We start from the raw sequence: 17,184 nt of genomic DNA, 5'->3' as shown, positions 1-17,184 counted from the left end.
TTCTAGGCCCCATGGCGGGTTTCACTGGTTTGACTAGTTCTGGAACATCATCTTCCCCTTCGGTTCTGAGTAATTCATTGAGGGGTCGGGCAATTTTGGCAAACCCTTCCACAAATCTCCTGTAATAGGAGCAGAAACCCAGGAATGATCGGAGCTCAGTCACATTTGTGGGCCTCGGCCAGGAAGTAACAGCATCCAGCTTCTCTGGGTCGGTGGACACTCCTTCTGCAGACACAATGTGACCCAGGTAATGGACCGAGGACTGGTAAAACTGGCACTTCTCCGGAGAAAGTTTCAGGCCTTCTTCATATAACCTCTTTAGGACCTTTTCCAACCTCTCTTCATGCTCTTCTAGGGTTCTGCCGAACACAATAATATCATCCAAGTATACCAGTACCTCTATCAGGTTCATATCTCCAACAGTTCTCTCCATCAGTCTTTGGAAGGTGGCTGGGGCTCCTGACAACCCTTGAGGCATGCGGTTAAACTCAAAGAACCCCACGGGGGTGATGAAGGCTGTCTTCTCCCTATCCTCAGGGTTCATGGGGATCTGGTAGTATCCGCTCTTCAAGTCCATCACACTGAACCACTTGGCCCCTGACAAACTTTGTAAAGCGTCTTCAATCCGGGGGGTGGTATACTGGTCTGGAATAGTCCTTCTGTTCAGTGTTCGGTAGTCGATACAGAGCCTCAGGGACCCAGTTTTCTTCCGGACTACCACTATTGGAGAAGCGTACGGGCTCCTGGATTCTCGAATAATCCCTGTTCTCTTGAGTTCCCCCAACTGCTCCCGTAGATCTTCTAAGTCACCCAAGGGAACCCGTCGGACTCTCTCCCGAAAGGGTTTATCTTCATGTAGACGGATATTATGGGTGGCACTCTTTGCACACCCCACATCGAATTCATCTCTAGAGAATATTTCTTTCCATCGAATCAGTTGGGCCCTGGCTCTCTTCTTCCATTCCGGTGGGAGGGCCGTATTTCCAGAGCAGAGCTCCTCTATGGTGATTTCGCCCCCGTCTTCCCTCTTCAAATCTGATGGGGCAACTGGGGTGGCCGGGTTCACCTGGCCCAACAGCACCCTGGCCGGCACCTTCACCGGAGTAGTAGCAGTATTTCTGACACTCACCAAAACCTTCCCATGACTTTTCTGTAATGCCTTCAATGGGATCACTTCGGGGATCACTTCTATCCCTTTCTGTGCCTCCGATGGGCCTGATTCAAGAACCATGAAAGGGCCTGGCTGCTTCCAAGTGAGCTTGACAGAAGCCCTCAAGCAGGTCACCTCTCCCGGCTGCAACACCTTCTCTGTTTTATCCAGCTTCCAGATCTTTCCAACTCCTTCGGCAGGGGCCTTCTGTTCCAGACCTAGACGTTGATAGGCCTGCCTTAACATGGGATGAACTTTCAGAGTTGGGGCATCCTGTCCCTGGACTAGTTGTGTCAGCAATCGCCTGACTAGGTCAGTGTTGGTCCCTATAATGAGGGAACTCTTATTGGCCCCTGGTGGGCGAGGGCATACCACTGCTAAAGTATCGAAGGTTTCAGCTTTGCCGGCCAAGGAGGGGTCAAAAGTTAATTTGATTGGCAAATACCCGTCATAGGGAAAACTTTGTGTTCCAATACCCCATATCTCCAGGTCTTCCAGCCTCTGCAGGGGCAGATGTTTGAGGTGTCTATCGTAGAAATCCCTATACAGGAGAGTCACCTGGGCTCCTGTGTCCAGTAAAGCCTTTGTATAAATTCCTTCCACTTGGATTGAGACTACAGGGGAAGGCCCCACTAGCTTGACAGGAAATTCTTTTGGAGTAGCCCTTCTGCCGGGCTCAGCTACCTGCACCCGTACTCCTTTCCTTTTTGAGTTTCTACCGGGCCTCATCTCCTCCTGGGCCTGGTGTGCATTGATTTCCCGCCTCTTATCGGCCCAAGTCGTGGAATGAGAGGCATTTAAAGAGGGCCTTACTCCCTGACTGTGGCTCTTAAATTTAAGGGATCTCTTGGAGTCCATTAAAACTGTTGGGCGCCCGGTTGACTCCTTCACCGGAGCCCTCTGAAGTTTTCCGCCGGCTTGCGGTGTTTGAAGGCAGCCTCCTCTGGACTGGGACATACTCCTCTGACATGCCCTACCCCTCCACAATTGAAACAGGTTATCGGCCTCCTAGGTTTCTGTTCTGGTTCAACACTGGAACTAGGGTGTTTAGCAGGCTTCTCTTCTGTGTTTCTATTAGATAGAGCAGATGCCTGACTGTTCAGGATGGATACCATTTCTATTAGCTGTGACACCTGAGTCTTTAAGAGCTCAACTTGTGAGTCGCCTTCTTCCGCACTTATCACTCTAACTCGGGCGGTTGTTTCCCGTTCTTGGCTCTTCCTTTTGTTATCCAACATGACCTCTTCTTCCCGGACCATCCTGATCAGATCAGGGTACTCCAGGATGCCACCGTCCTGGCGAGTTCGCAACAGTATAGCAATAGGGTCTAGAGGTTGAGCTCCCCTCAGCACCTGTTGTGCTCGAGTCTCATCCACCTTCCGGGGATCCAACCCTTTTTTTAACAGAATCTGATGTATGATCCTATCCAGACGCCCGATGAATTCAGACAGTTTTTCTCCTTCCTTCTGGTAACAGTGCTCCAGTTGGTAAAGAAGTTCAGTAACCTTTTCTGTCCGGCCAAACACATCTTGTAGAATATCCAGATAGTCTTGTGCAGTACAATCCTTCTTGCTTAGCTTGAGGTTGCGTACGGCCTCCAATGCAGGCCCCTTCAAACTCTCTGTGATTCGCTGCTTCTTATGCTGTTCTGGTATCTCCCACTCCTCCAAGGCCTGAGTAGCGTTATCTAGGCACTCCTCGAATCCATCTTCCACTGAGGGTACAGGTTGCTTCCCAGAAAAAGTCCTGAGCTTCCTGTATCCAGCCATCAGATAGTTTTGAGGATCCTTGTTACATTTGGCTACTATTTCCCCCAGGACAGCGCATAGTTCTGAGCTAAGGGTAGTCAAAGGTGGTGCACTGAATCCCTCCTTTTTGGCACTTTCTTCTGTGCTCAGTCCCCCTGTAGTAGTGGGTATAGGGTCTTCCTCTTCACCTTCTGGATGTATCAGGAATAACTCTACTTGATCTATAGTTTTTATGCTGGTGCCCTTGAAGTGATCTGGGACCCCCTTCTTCCATTCACACAATGCGTAAGTGTGTTGATTGGTGGTATCTGTCCTCATGTCCATCACCCAAAGTTTCCTGTCCTTGGAATATGTTCTCAGAACTGAGAGTAGTTGTTACTCTGTCCAGTTCTCTCCCTTGATTCCAATCACCAGACCATGGCCGATAAGGACATTTTCTTCTCTGCACCACCGGGCTGCAGCGGCAGGGTCCATTTCTGTGCGAACAGCGATTTTGTCACTGAGAGGGAACTGTTGCAGGACCGTAGATATCCCGGACGAGCCCCCACGTGTAGCACCACCCCCGCAGGAGCTGCTGATTAGATTATTGGGTCTACGTCCTGCCTTCCAACCCCTGAAATTGGCTCGAACCCTCCCTAGGCACAACTGACACGAAATGGGACTATAATACCAAATGGCTACAGGAGAACACAGTTCAGGATATATCACCCCAATAAGTAATAATAACTTGTTACCTTTCTCCAGCCGCAGTCCCTCTGGGTGACACAAGGTGCAACACACAGACTTTTGCTTAACCAAAGTAGCTTTACTGAGAGTTAAAGTACAAGTTGACTCCAAAAGACATCACAAGAGTCAACTAAGAAAGATAAAGTTATTGACACAATAATAAACAATATGATTAAGATAGCTATTTTTGTATACTTATGCAACTAAAAGATAACTCATAGGCTTTCTTTTACCCAATGCAGGCTATACTTTACACACGTCTAGTCTCTTGTATCAGGTAGGCAGAACCTATTTGAATCCCATACACAGTTCCTTCCTTTTGGTTTGGAATCTTCGCTAGCAATCGTTGGTGCACAAGCTATTTGTAATCCAAAAGTAAGGATATATAGTCAAAAGGGGTGAGAAAAAAAAAGGTTACAATCACCCGCAATGTTACTGCGTAATTGGGCGTATTAATCTTCTTAGTGGTGCATATATAGGCCCCTGACACCTTATGTACTTGTGTTTAAATGCTTAGTCTCCTGGAAGGTGCACTAGGCCGCTGAGTGTACTGCGTACTATCTGAAGTGTAGTTAGCACCGGCTAAAGTTACTTTCTTCCAAGCGAGAAACAGATTTGGGCATGTGCCCTGCTCACCAAACGGCCTCTTTCTTCCCGAGCTCTCCACCTCCGATTTCTGTCACCAGCCGCGCTTGTGGTTAGATGTGGGCAACACCAGTCTCTGCAGAGCATCAATGGGTTCTCTGGGAAGGCTCCTTTACTGCAGATGAAATGCTTCCACTCCGTCACTTCAGGCTCAGGCTTCAGGCCTAGTCCGCAGCATCAGCCCACAGCACTTGCTTCCTTCTAGCTGTTGTGTCAGGAGACAAGAGAGAGAGCCTGGCTCCTCCCTTCCTTTATAAAGCTTCCCCCAAAAGGCTGTGCGGTGAAGCAATGCACCCTGGTGTTCCCACTGAATTGTGGGTATCGTAGTATCTGATGAACATCACCAAGCTGCAGTGTGGCAGTTTGGCCACTAGAAACTTCTGATGAAAACCACCAAGCTGCAGTGTGGCAGTTTGGCCACTAGATGGAGCCGAGTTCCTTCAAAATGTTATACAGTCTACTAATGAACAATTGTAAATGGGAGGATGCCCGCTACACTCACATAATAAACTTACAATTCCTAATGTTTATCTAGTTAATGTTATGGTTTAGATGGAAAGGAAGCTTCCTGCTAACCCTATCCATAAATGTTTGTGTATTTTTTTTCCATTGCTACCTTTTTGGATTTAGTATTTTGTCTGCTTTGCTTATCCTGCACTTAAACTTTTTATGGTGTATTCCTAAAATGTTTGTTATTGTTCTTATCAGGCTTAATTTTATTCCTGTTTTATAATGTGAATTTTAACCACTTGCCGTCTGCTCACTAGAGCTCTACTGCGGCAAAGTGGTTAGTTATCGTCTGGCGACGTAGACCTACGTCGCCAGACACTCCCCTATCGTCGGGGAATCGAGTGTGGAGATCCGCCTGCTTGTGTAAACACAAGCGGGCGGATCTCCTAAGTGACAGACAGTGAAAGATTGCAGGGTTCAGCATCTGTCCCTGTGTCACTCAGTCACCTCCCCCCACACACGTCAGTAAGCACCAGGCATACATTAACCCCTCCCTCTCCAATAAAATTAACCCCTTCCCTGCCAGTGTCATTTTTACAGTAACAGTGCATATATATAGCACTGATTACTGCAGTAATGTCACTGGTACCCCCAAATGTGTCAAAAATGTCAGTCAAGGGTCCGATATGTCCGCAGCAATGTTGCAGTGCCGCAAAAAAAAACGCAGATCGCCGCCATTACTCGTTAAAAAAAAAAAAACACCAAAAATGACAGAAATCTTTCCCTTAGTTAGTAAACGCAATAACTTTTGCGCAAACCAACCAAAATACGCTTATTGCGATTTATTTTTACCACACATAGGTAGCAGAAAACAAATTGGCCAAAAATTTTAAAAAAATGTTGATTTTTACATTTTTTGGGGGGGAATTTCATATAAAAAAATTTGAAAAATATTGTTATTTTTTCAAAATTTACGCACTTTTTTGTTTATAGCGCAAAAAGTAAAAATCGCACAGGTGATCAAATACCACCAAAAGAAAGCTCTGCTTGTGGGGAAAAAAATGACATAAATTTTGTTTGGGTACGGCGTCGCCCGACCGTGATATTGTCAGTTAAAGTCGCACAGTGCCGAATCGCAAAAACTGGCCCAGACGTAAGACAGCAAAATCCTCCGGTAGTAAAGTGGTTAAGGTGTGGGCAATTATTTTTGTCTTACCCTTGTAGAGTGTAAGCCGTAAGATTATAAGATTGTAAGATTGTAAGATTGTAAGGGTTGCTGGGAGTGGTAGTTCTTGCTCTCTCCTCCCACTCATTGCCTAGCTGGGATTCGGTTTATGGACGGAGCAGCGGCAGTGAGAGGAGGCGATATCCCGAGCTGAACTCTATAGAGGGAGATCTGGGGCTCCGCACAGGTAGTGAGCACAGGGCACCACTGCTCCCTATTGATTGGGTCTGAATACTCCCTCATACAAATGGGCTATTCATGAGAGGAAGAGACGTTGGGGGAGAACGATCTAAGGACGATTCCCCTTTTTTTACTAGTGATCCCACTGCGCATAAGCCCTGACCATGAGAATGGGAGTCAATAATTTGGGGTGAGTTGCCAGCTGATGGGAGCGGTATCACGATGGTGGTGGATTTATGGTGACCCAACCTTATCACGGGACTCTCATTATCTAATCATATTCTCACCTAAAAGTTTACTTCATAAGAACTGCATTGTGTATGGAGCGTACTGGACTAGTTCCTGTGCACATCTATTTGAAGACTGCTATTTATTCATATATTTTTTTGGCACTAATAATATTATATGATTTATTATTTGCACATGCATTTTTTATTTTGCACATGCACTTAGTGATCATTGTTTGGAATGGGATTCACTTTGGCATAGTGCGTTATTTATTTGAAAGCTGCAGCATGATATTTGTATTTCACTTTATTTAAACAAATTTTGTTGAATACACTGGTATTGTAAATTCAACACATATTTAAAGTGCGAGAGCTTTCACTTTATATTTTAATACTCGTGTATATGATGGAAGTGTACAATCTGTCATTCAATATACAGTATATTTAGGGATCTATGCACTATGGAGGCTTTTTCTTTTATATGTGAATGTGATTGCGATAACTTTGTTGCACTTCATGTTTATGTATTTTTGTACATTACATGTTATATAGAATGAAGTAGCTGTGGATAGATTGCAGGAGATCTGCCCTTGCTCACATGTATGAAAATTACATTTTTGTACTGAATGTTATATTGTTATATTTGGTCAGTATTGGTGGAGTTAGCACATCTAGTATAATATGGAAGACTGCAGCACTAGTATATAACATTCAAACAATATAAATGTGAAAATATAACAATAAAAGTGAGACTCCTCAACACAAAACTCCCTATAAGTGTTGTGGCAGAGCGTTGACCTGCCAGGGTCTAGAAAGTGATTGTGACCCAGAATTCTCAACCAGGAAGGTTGAGGGGCTCCAGGGAACTTGTGAAGTGAAGAGGAAACTGGCTTTTCAGTTTCCTCTATGTTTTAAAAAGTTCAGTTTGGTACCTGGAGCCTGGAGATTTCTAAGTGATCCGGGTGGGAGGAAATCTCCAATCCTGGGTCCAGCTATTCAGTATAGCCAGCAAACCAAGTGGTCAGGTGTGTGCTGGGCTTTTAATAATGACCTGACCATGGTTCATAGCTCCACCCCGGCAGACAGGAGGTCTGGCCCAGGAGTCAGGAGGGCTTCCCATGTAGGTCAGTGCAGCAGGAGGCTGCTATTGGTGTGCACCCTGTTGGGTGAGCGAAGTCTGTTGGAGAAAGACGAGGGCCTGAAGTTTGAGGCCAGAGCAGCATCGCTGCAAGTACAAGCCAGGAGGGCTGAATGATCATTTATTTTGCTTAGGACTGAAATGCTGAAACCCCTGCAAGGGAAACCCTGTTATTTTTCTGCTTGATGAACTTTCCTTTAATAAACATGGGTGAGGAAAGCCCTTAGAAGAAAGAAAAAGCGAGTGTTTCTAGCGCGACAGCGACCATTTCACTGATAACTAATGAAGAGAGATTATAACTAGTTATTGACCGATATAATTTTTTTATGCCGATACCGATATTTTGGTCATTGGATATCGGTATCGGCCGATATTGGCCGATATTTTCGGACATTACATATATTTTTTTTTTTTTTACAGGTACAGTTGTGGAGGGATTTGGGGGTCTAAAAGACCCCAAACCCCTCCTCTGCACTTAAAAGTTTGGCTGTTTTGAATGCTGTCATTTTTTTAAATCTGGCGCCGAATACCCGGAAGTGATGTCATGACATTACTTCCAGGTTCTTACATGGAGACCCGATCAGAGCTGAATGCGGCTTTGAACAGGTCTTCTCTTCGGCGGCTGTGGAGGTAGGATGCCTGGGTCTCCCAGTGGGACGGGAGACCTGGGCGAGCTGTGGAAGGTGGTGGGAGGGGGGAGACGTCCCTTCCCCGCTCCTTGTAATGACAGCCGAGCGGCTTCTCAGACGCATCGGTTGTCATTACAAGACAGCTGACGTTCGGCTATGGACACCGGTACCGGGGTGATGCCTCTAGCTTCAGGCATCACTCCGGTACAGCACTTTCCTGGAATATCGGCAATATCGGTAACCTTAGGGGCCTATTCCGATATATCGGGGAAAGTGCATATCGGCCCTCGATATATCGGCTTTGCCGATAATCGGTCGATCCCTAACCAGCATATATAAAATTAGTGCAGCAATATAGGTACAAATTTAAAAAATAAAAAGTACAAATAAAGAACGGTAATAATAAAATCTTCTCCACACCATAAGATGTTCAAAGGAAATCCCAAAGTACAATGATGTCACATTTAGTCAATACGTTTCCACAACATATATGAGACTTCTGTGATCATCAAAGTGAATCCCCACAGCTGAATGGAAGACTTGGCAGAAGGTTGGAGGTGAAAGCCTAGAGGTCAGTGTGAGTGTGTATGGTACAATCCCCATACAGGAATAACGAATGGATCACACCACCTCATCCACTTCTTCTTCTTCTAAATGTTACATTTACTAATTCGGATCCACAAAAAGAGAAATCTCCAATAGTGTAGATGATAGATTGTGTTTTATAAAGCAATCAAATATAAATTATTCCAATAAAGAGAAATGAGTTCCATTCATGTAGCGAATAGTTACATTCATTCCTGGGGGAGAAATTAATTTTCTTCTGGTAACATTCTTCTCTTCTTCTACAGATTGTCCTATAATGACCTGACAGGCATTTCCTGCCCCCACCTGGCATCTGGAATAAGAAATAACCAGACACTGAGGACACTGATCCTGGGTGGGAACAATCTGGAGGGTCCTCATTTCAGGGATGTGATGGAAGCTCTGACAACAAGCCGGATAGAGGAATTACAGTGAGTATAACAGGACTGACTGAGACAATAATATTCTGGGACAGTTTTATATCTAAATCACATAAATAATATAGAAATATGATAATACCATCAAAATCCATCTTTAGGCTCCATAAATATCCAATCCTGGACTCTTACAGTACATCTGGAAAGTATTCACAGCGCTTCACTTTTTCCATACTTTGTTATGTTACAGCTTTATTACAAAATGGATTTAATGCATTATTTTCCCTCAAAATTCTCAAAAGACGTTTGTTTGAAATCTTTGCAAAGTTATTAAAAAAAAAAAAAAAAAAATTCCATGTACATAAATATCACACCCTTTGCTCAATACTTTGGTGAAGCACCTTTGGCACCAATTACAGCCTCAAGTATTTTTGAGTATGATGATACAAGCTCGGCACACCAATTTTTTGGGCAGTTTCTCCCATTCTTCTTTGCAGGACCTCTCAAGCTCCATCAGGTTGGATGGGGAGCGTCGGTGCACAGCCATTTTCAGATCTCTCCAGAGATGTTCAATCAGGTGTAAGTCTGGTCTCTGGCTGGGCCACTCAAGGACATTCACAGAGTTGTCCCGTAGTCACTCCTTTATCTTGGCTGTGTGCTTCCGGTGCTATTTACATTTCTGCAGGACTCCTTTCTGAGCATACCAGATTTGCTGTTTGGAGGCTGAAGGGTGGGAAATTTGAGTGGAGAGTGATAACCAGTTTTGCTTTTGACTGCTGGTGACTGTTTGAATTTTAAGGGGCTCTTTCCTTGCAGTTTTTGGGGGTTTTTCCCTTTCTTTCTTTTACTCTTTTGTTCTTTTTCACTTTTTAAATAGCCTTTTCTTCCCTTTCTTTCCTTCCTTCAGACTACTAATGAAGGGGAGTGGTTAAATGGTCACAGGTGCTTAAGGTGCTATTTACATTTCTACAGGACTCATCTGAGCTTGCTCTTTCTTGAGCTTGCCACCTTTTTGCTAGCTGGAACTCTGAGTTAAAAACCAGAGTTTAAAACAGGAGATTATAACAGGAGTTTTCTGACCTGACCTGTAACATCTGAAATTTTCTGTTAGTTGTATTATTGTTGTAACCAGGAAAATGTGTGCTAGCAAGATTGAAGGTTTTATGCGGTGCACAGTGTGTTGCATGTATACAATAACGGAGCAACCGCTCCAGGATGGATACCGCCGCGACAGATGTAAGCGGGTTGCCCTTCTGGAAGCTCACATTAGAGATCTGGAGGAGCAAATTGCAACACTGGGCAGAACTGACAACCTTGAAAGGGGTCCTCTGCTTGCTGAGCAGGTGGCTAGAGGGGTTAATGGGGAGGTGGATGGGGTAGGTCAGGATTATCAGGTATAAAGATGTGAGTGGTGAGTCAGAGTGAGTGGAAGGGGCTCACAGAAAAGCAAAGCCAGCCCTGAGTTTGAGCACCCTAACAGATTTGCCATGCTGGGTGAAGATGTGGGGATGGCAAGCTCAGAGGTGGCAGCCCTAGATGTCACTGGTATCCCTAACAGCCGGGAGAGCAGTCCGTCTAGTAGAGGTGGTGAGGGGACTGCAGGTACGCCTAGACAGTTGGTGGTAATTGGGGATTTTATAATCAGTAGGACTGATAGAATAATTTGTCACCAGGATCACCTTAACCAAAGGGTTTGCGGTCTCCCTGTTGCCAGGGTCCGGTATGTGGTGGACCGGGTTGATAAATTACTGGGAGGGGCTGGGCATGACCCAGCTGTCTTGGTCCACATTGGAACCAATGACAGAATATATGGAAGGTGGTGGCTCCTTAAGAACCAATTTAACCACTTGCTGACCGCCGACAGTAATATTACTGCGGCAGTGCGGCTCCCCTGCGTCCAGTCATGTAGTACTATGTGACTGGAGTGCATGTGTTTAGACACAGCGGGAGGCGGGCCACGGGAGTAGAGGCGGCGATTGCCGCCTTCCTCCCCCGATCGCCTGGAAAACAAAGCAGGCAGATTTTCTGTGAGACAGGCAGGGACTGATCATCACTTTCAGCTAAGATGAAATTGCAATCTGTCTGTGCCTGTCACAGAACCCCCCCCCCCCCACCACACATTTAGGCATACATTAACCCCTTTGATCACCCACAGGGTTAACCCATTCCCTGCCAATGGCAATATTACAGTAACAGTGCATATTTTTAGCACTGATTACTGTATGTCACTGGTACCCCCAAATATGTCAAAAATGTCAGTTAGGGGTCCGATCTGTCCGTCGCAATGTCCCAGTCCCGCAAAAAATCGCAGATCGCCGCCATTACTAGTAAAAAAAAAAAAAAAAACAATAAAAATGACATAAATCTTTCCCGTAGTTAGTAGACGCAATAACTTTTGCGCAAACCAATCAAAATATGCTTATTGCGATTTTTTTTTACCCAAAAATATGTAGCAGAAAACATATTGGCCTAAGATGTTAAAAAAATGTTGATTTTTAAATTTTTGGGGGGAATGTCCTAGCAGAATGTGAAAAATATTGTTTTTTTTTCACAATTGTCGCACTTTTTCGTTTAACCACTTACCGCAAACTGACGTATATATACGTCGAGTAACTTTGCGGGGTTATACCGGGATGATGCCTCTAGCTAGAGGCATCATCCTGGTACCATGGTTTAGTGCCAACGGTCGGCTTTCCGTCGGTAAGGACCGATTTGGCTCGGGAGCCGCTCGATCGTTACCCGGGTGAGCGGGAGGGGACGTCCCCCTCCCGCCGCCTTCCGTGACTTTTAACGGGGCTCCCGTCCCACCGGCTGTAAAACGTCTGTATGCAAAAACGCAGTTTTCGTAGTTTTGTCACTGCATATTGGTGTCACAAGGGATGTTTACATTGCTTGCGACAGCAATAAAAGTGATCAGATTTTTTTCCCCCTAAAAACTGTAATAAAGTTAAAAAAATAAATAAATAAATAGGAAAAAAAAAAAATGTTAGCCGCCGCCATCACTGTTAGCTCACACACAAAAAAAAACATATACGGAAGTCGAGCCACGAATGAAATCGCTGTTCAAACCACACATGTGAGGTATCCGCACGATCCCTAGAGCATGAGCAATAATTAAAAAAAAAGAGCTACACTCTAAATCTAAACTGGTAACCGTTAAAAAAATTTAAAGCGTCACCTATTGAGATTTCTATTGACCGTAGTTTGTCACCATTCCACGGGGGGCGCAATTTTAAACTGTAACATGTTGGGTATCTATTTACTTGGCGTGACATCATCTTTCACAATATACAAAAAAAAATGGGCTAACTTTACTGTTTAGTATTTTTTAAATGCAGTGAAATGTGATTTTTCAAAACATTTCCAAAAAAATGGCGTTTTAAAGACTGCTGCGCAAATACCGCGTGACAAAAAATATTGCAATGACCGCCATTTGATTCTCCAGAGTCTTTGCTAAAATAATATATATAATGTTTGGGGGTTCTAAGTAGTTCTCTAGGAAAAAATACTGATTTTAACTTGTAAACAGAAAGTGTCCGAAAGAGGGCTGGGGCTTAAGTGGTTAAAGCATAAAAAAAAAAAAATCGCACAGGTGATCAAATACCACAAAAAGAAAGCTCTATTTGTGGGGGAAAAAAAGGATGTAAATTTTGTTTAGGTACAGCGTCGCACGACCACGCAATTGTCCCTTAAAGTAACGCAGTGCCGAATCGCAAAATAGGGCCTGTCAGGAAGGGGGTAAAACCTACCGGGGCTGAAGTGGTTAATGAACTAGGCTGCAAGTTGAAAGGAAGGACCTCCAAGGTGATGGATTGCAGCACCAGGTGGTGAGCAAGCTGGGGTTCTAATAGCTGATAAGCAGGTAAGGATCAAACGGAAGCATGGTCAGTAAACAAGCCAAAAGGTCGGTAATGAGTAGTTGCAGGTTGGGATCAGACATAAGCATAGTCGAGAAACAAGCCAAGGGTCGATAACGAGTGGTAACCAAATATAGACGACAGCAAGGAAGACAAGAGTGAGAAAGAGGCTTAAAGCACAATACCTGGCAAAGAGGAAGTGCAGAGACATGGCCTAATTGAGGACGTTTATGGGAAGAGCATAGAGTTCAAGGTTCAGCTGAAGTCAAGGCACAAGGTAGGGTTGTTCAATGGAGCAGACAGGGTGCTGTTCAGCATCTTCGGTAGCTCAGCAAGAAGAGTTATTGCCAGACACAGCTGGGGTCCCAGGATCAAATCCAGGCCCTGACATTTTTCCTGTAACCTTGTTATATTATGTAGTATTATAGATGTGATTATAGGTGATCATACATGGCGACTCTGATCTTACTGCAGTGACCAATCAGAGCCTCATATGAGCTATCTGACATGACCCTCCACTATTCAGTATCAGGAGATCTCCCTAGTACTTCTTATGAGTACAGAACTCTTATCAGCAGAGATAAAAAGAATATCAGATAAAAAATCATCCCGTTCAATCACTAGAAATGCTGTTTCCGGCCTCACACTATCTGCTGATACCATTCATGCTCCATACACAAGGAGATTATAGCACAATACGAGTCATGTCAGTGGTATTCTGTGCTCATCCTGTGTATGGAGATATCACCGCCTCTACACATGGAGGACAATATTGGAGAATCTACTCCACTATAACATTTTTCTTATAAAATGACCTGGAGTTTTATAAAGTGATCTAATATAAATTATTCCAATAAAGAGAAATGGGGGAGGAATTTATTTTTTTCTGGTAACATTCTTCTCTTCTACAGTTTGATGGATACTCAACTGACAGACAGTTCCTGCCCCCACCTGGCATCTGGAATAAGAAATAACCAGACACTGAGGAAACTGGACCTGTCCTTGAACAATCTGGAGGGTCCTCATTTCAGGGATCTGATGGAAGCTCTGACAACAAGCCGGATAGAGGAATTACTGTGAGTATAACAGGACTGACTGAGACAATAATATTCTGGGACAGTTTTATATCTAAACAACATAAACAATATAGAAATATGAGAATGTCATAAAAATCCATATTTAGGCTCCATAAATATCCAATCCTGGACTGTTGTGTCCAAATTGTTAAATCAAATAATAATAATGGAGATATACACTCACCTGCCACTTTACTAGCTACACCTGTTCAACTGCTTGGTAATACAAATTGCTAATCACTCAATCACATGGTAGCAACTCAATGCATTTAGGCATCTAAATGTGGTGAAGACAGCTTTCTGAATTTCTAACCGAGCATCAGGGTGGGGAAGAAAGAGGATTTAAATGACTTTGAACGTGTCATGGTTGTTGGTGCCAGATGGGCTGGTCTGAGTATTTCAAAAACTGCTGATCTACTGGGATTTTCACGCACAACCATCTCTACTGAGAATGGTCCAGTGAGTGGCAGTTGTGTAGACAAAAATGCCTTGTTAATATCAGAGGTCAGAGGAGAATAGGTTCGAGATGATAGAAAGGCAACAGTAATTCAAATAACCACTCGTTTAGAACCAAGGTATGCATAATTTTATGTCTGAACGCAGAACACATTGAACCTTGAAACAAATGGACTACATCAGCAGAAGACCACACCAGGTGCCATTCCTGTCAGCTAAAAACAGAAAACTGAGGCTACAATGCGCACAGGCTCACCATAATTGGACAATAGAAGATTGGAAAAACATTGCCTGGTCTGATGAGTCTCAACTTCATCTGCAACATTCAGATAGTAGGGTCAGAAGTTGGCATAAACATCATGAAAGCATGAATTTGTCCTGCCTTGTATAAGCGGTTTAGGTTGGTGGCAGTGGTGTAATGGCATGGGGGAAATTTTCTTGGCACTCTTTGGTTCCCCTTAGTACCAATTGAGCATTGTTTAAACAGCAAGGCCTACTTGAGTATTGTTGCTGACCATGTCCATCCCTTTATGACTACAGTGTACCTGTCCTATGATGGCTCCTTCCATCAGGATAATGTACCATGTCACAAAGCTCAAATCATCTCACCACTGGTTTCTTCACCATGACAACGAGGTCACTGTACTCCATTGGCCAGAGGCGTAACTAGAACCTTCAGAGCCCCGGGGCCCTTCCCTTCAAGCCTGGGGCTCTTCCCACTGATCCTGGGGCCCTTTACTCTCGTTGCGGGGTCCTTTATTACGGTCCCACAATGGGACCCTTTCACAAGTTTTGCAGTGGGCCCCCTTCCTGCCATCTTGGGGCCTTACCACAGTGGTGGAATTCCAGGGCCCGGTTGCAAGTGTGACCTTTGCGATCCTGGAAGTTCACCTACTGGTGTAAGTAGTTTTTATTTTTTGGTATTTTAATTGTATTATTTTTTATCATTTTATTTTATTATTTTTTACAGTGTCACTGACTATGACTCTGTCCATTCAGAAAAGGAAAGAGCTGGTAAATTACATATTTACCAACCCCTTTCTGGTTCTCTATTGTGACACATCCCCTGCAGAAGCTGGCAGGAGAGGGGAGGGAGCACAGTGGGGGGGGGGGGACCCAGAGACAGCAGAACACAAGTGAACTGGATAGGAGGAGTGGCGAGAGCAGCATTCAGAGGAACCAATCTCCTCTATTTTCCTCCTGCAACTACAGAAGGAAAAAGGAGGACAGCGATTTCTCTACATGCTACCCCCCGCCGCCCCTCATATCCAGGTGTACAGGGGAGCCGCACGGGCCCCTGGAGCATGGGGCCTGTTTGCAATTCCAACCCCTCTAGTTACGCCCCTGCCAATGGCCTCAACAGTCACCAGACAGACGGTTCACATCTCCACTCCAATCACCTGACAATCAAAAAAGTTCTGGAGGCTTTTTTGTAGCTCAAATTGGGCAGATTTGTGCATTTTTGGTGCATTTTTATCAATATAGAAATAAATGGAAATGCACGATTTGCGTGTTTTGCACTTTTGTGCATTTTGTTACGTGTATTTGTGTGATTTTCTGCTCAAATTAAAAATTTAAAAATAGAAATAATATATGAGTAAATGCAAAATAAATACACAAATAACTAAAAATCATCATTAATAAATAAGATAATAAATAATATGTAATAATAAAAAAATAAATAATTAACCCCTAACCTTAAAAAAATATATTAAATTGTTTATTTTTTATTATTAATAATTTAACACCCAAACAAATAATATTGATAATAATACTAATAACAATATTACTAATACATTATTATTAGTTTTTTTATTTATTTTGTTTTAATTTTTTTAATTATTATTTTTTTAAGGGTTAGGGGTTAAGTTTAGCGGTTAATTATTTATTATTACAAAACATTCATTTATTGTATTTATTTATAATTAGAAATATTTATATTTGAGTAGTAGTAGTAAAAAATGCTCAACATGCTACTCTCAGGTGTAAATACAGTACAGCCTAATTTATACTGATTGAAAGTTATATACTTGTGCTGCAGTCTTGCACATTATAAAGCTAGCTATACACTAGTAGAATTTAATTTTTAATTTTTCATTTCAAGAATGTTTGTTTAATTGTTATTTGGGGTCAAAGTGAAATTTGTGTAAGTATAATGGAATTTGTTTTTTTAAATGAACATATTTCTAATTGTGTGTGTAATTTTCATTCAGTCCATTTTTTCTAAATCAAATGGTAAAAGCACACAAAAGTCTGAAATTATTTTGAATGAAATGAGAGCCATAAGATATACTGAGAACTTTCTTATGCATGTTAATTTCAAAATCTACTAGTGCATGACTAGTTTTACTCTTGGATCTGTACTCTGTTATCAGCCATAAAATAGTATTTTCCTGTAACCATTATAAAATCTGATAATCTATGGAGTCCACTATTCAGTGTCAGGGGATCTCCCTATTACTTCCTATGAGTACAGAGCTCTTATCAGCAGAGATAAATAGAATATCATATAAAATTATCTCGTCCAATCACTAGCAATGCTTTTCCTGGCATTACACTGTCTGCTGATACCATTCATGCTCCATACACAAGGAGATTATAGCACAATACGAGTCATGTCAGTGGTATTCTGTGCTCATCCTGTGTATGGAGATATCACCATATCTACACATGGAGGACAGTATTGGGGGGTCTACTCCATTATAGCATTTTTCT

General features: G+C 43.2%; 1 protein-coding gene across 2 annotated transcripts in view; it reads left to right on the top strand.

The window, feature by feature from the left end:
- The window catches only part of LOC309569323 (NACHT, LRR and PYD domains-containing protein 3-like), a 129,768-nt gene that overhangs the window by 88,244 nt on the left and 24,340 nt on the right, over positions 1 to 17,184 (top strand). For both annotated transcript variants that reach the window (XM_082275117.1, XM_082275116.1), the window contains 2 exons: positions 8,970 to 9,134; positions 13,849 to 14,013. In XM_082275117.1, coding sequence (XP_082131243.1) covers positions 8,970 to 9,134; positions 13,849 to 14,013 — 330 coding nt within the window. The remainder of the gene's footprint in view (positions 1 to 8,969; positions 9,135 to 13,848; positions 14,014 to 17,184) is intronic.

The sequence above is a fragment of the Pelophylax lessonae genome, assembly GCF_965119305.1.
Source record: "Pelophylax lessonae genome assembly, chromosome: 13".
Lineage (NCBI taxonomy): Eukaryota > Metazoa > Chordata > Amphibia > Anura > Ranidae > Pelophylax > Pelophylax lessonae.
The sequence above is the reverse complement of the archived record's forward strand: the minus strand, read 5'-3'. Positions and strand labels throughout refer to the sequence as shown.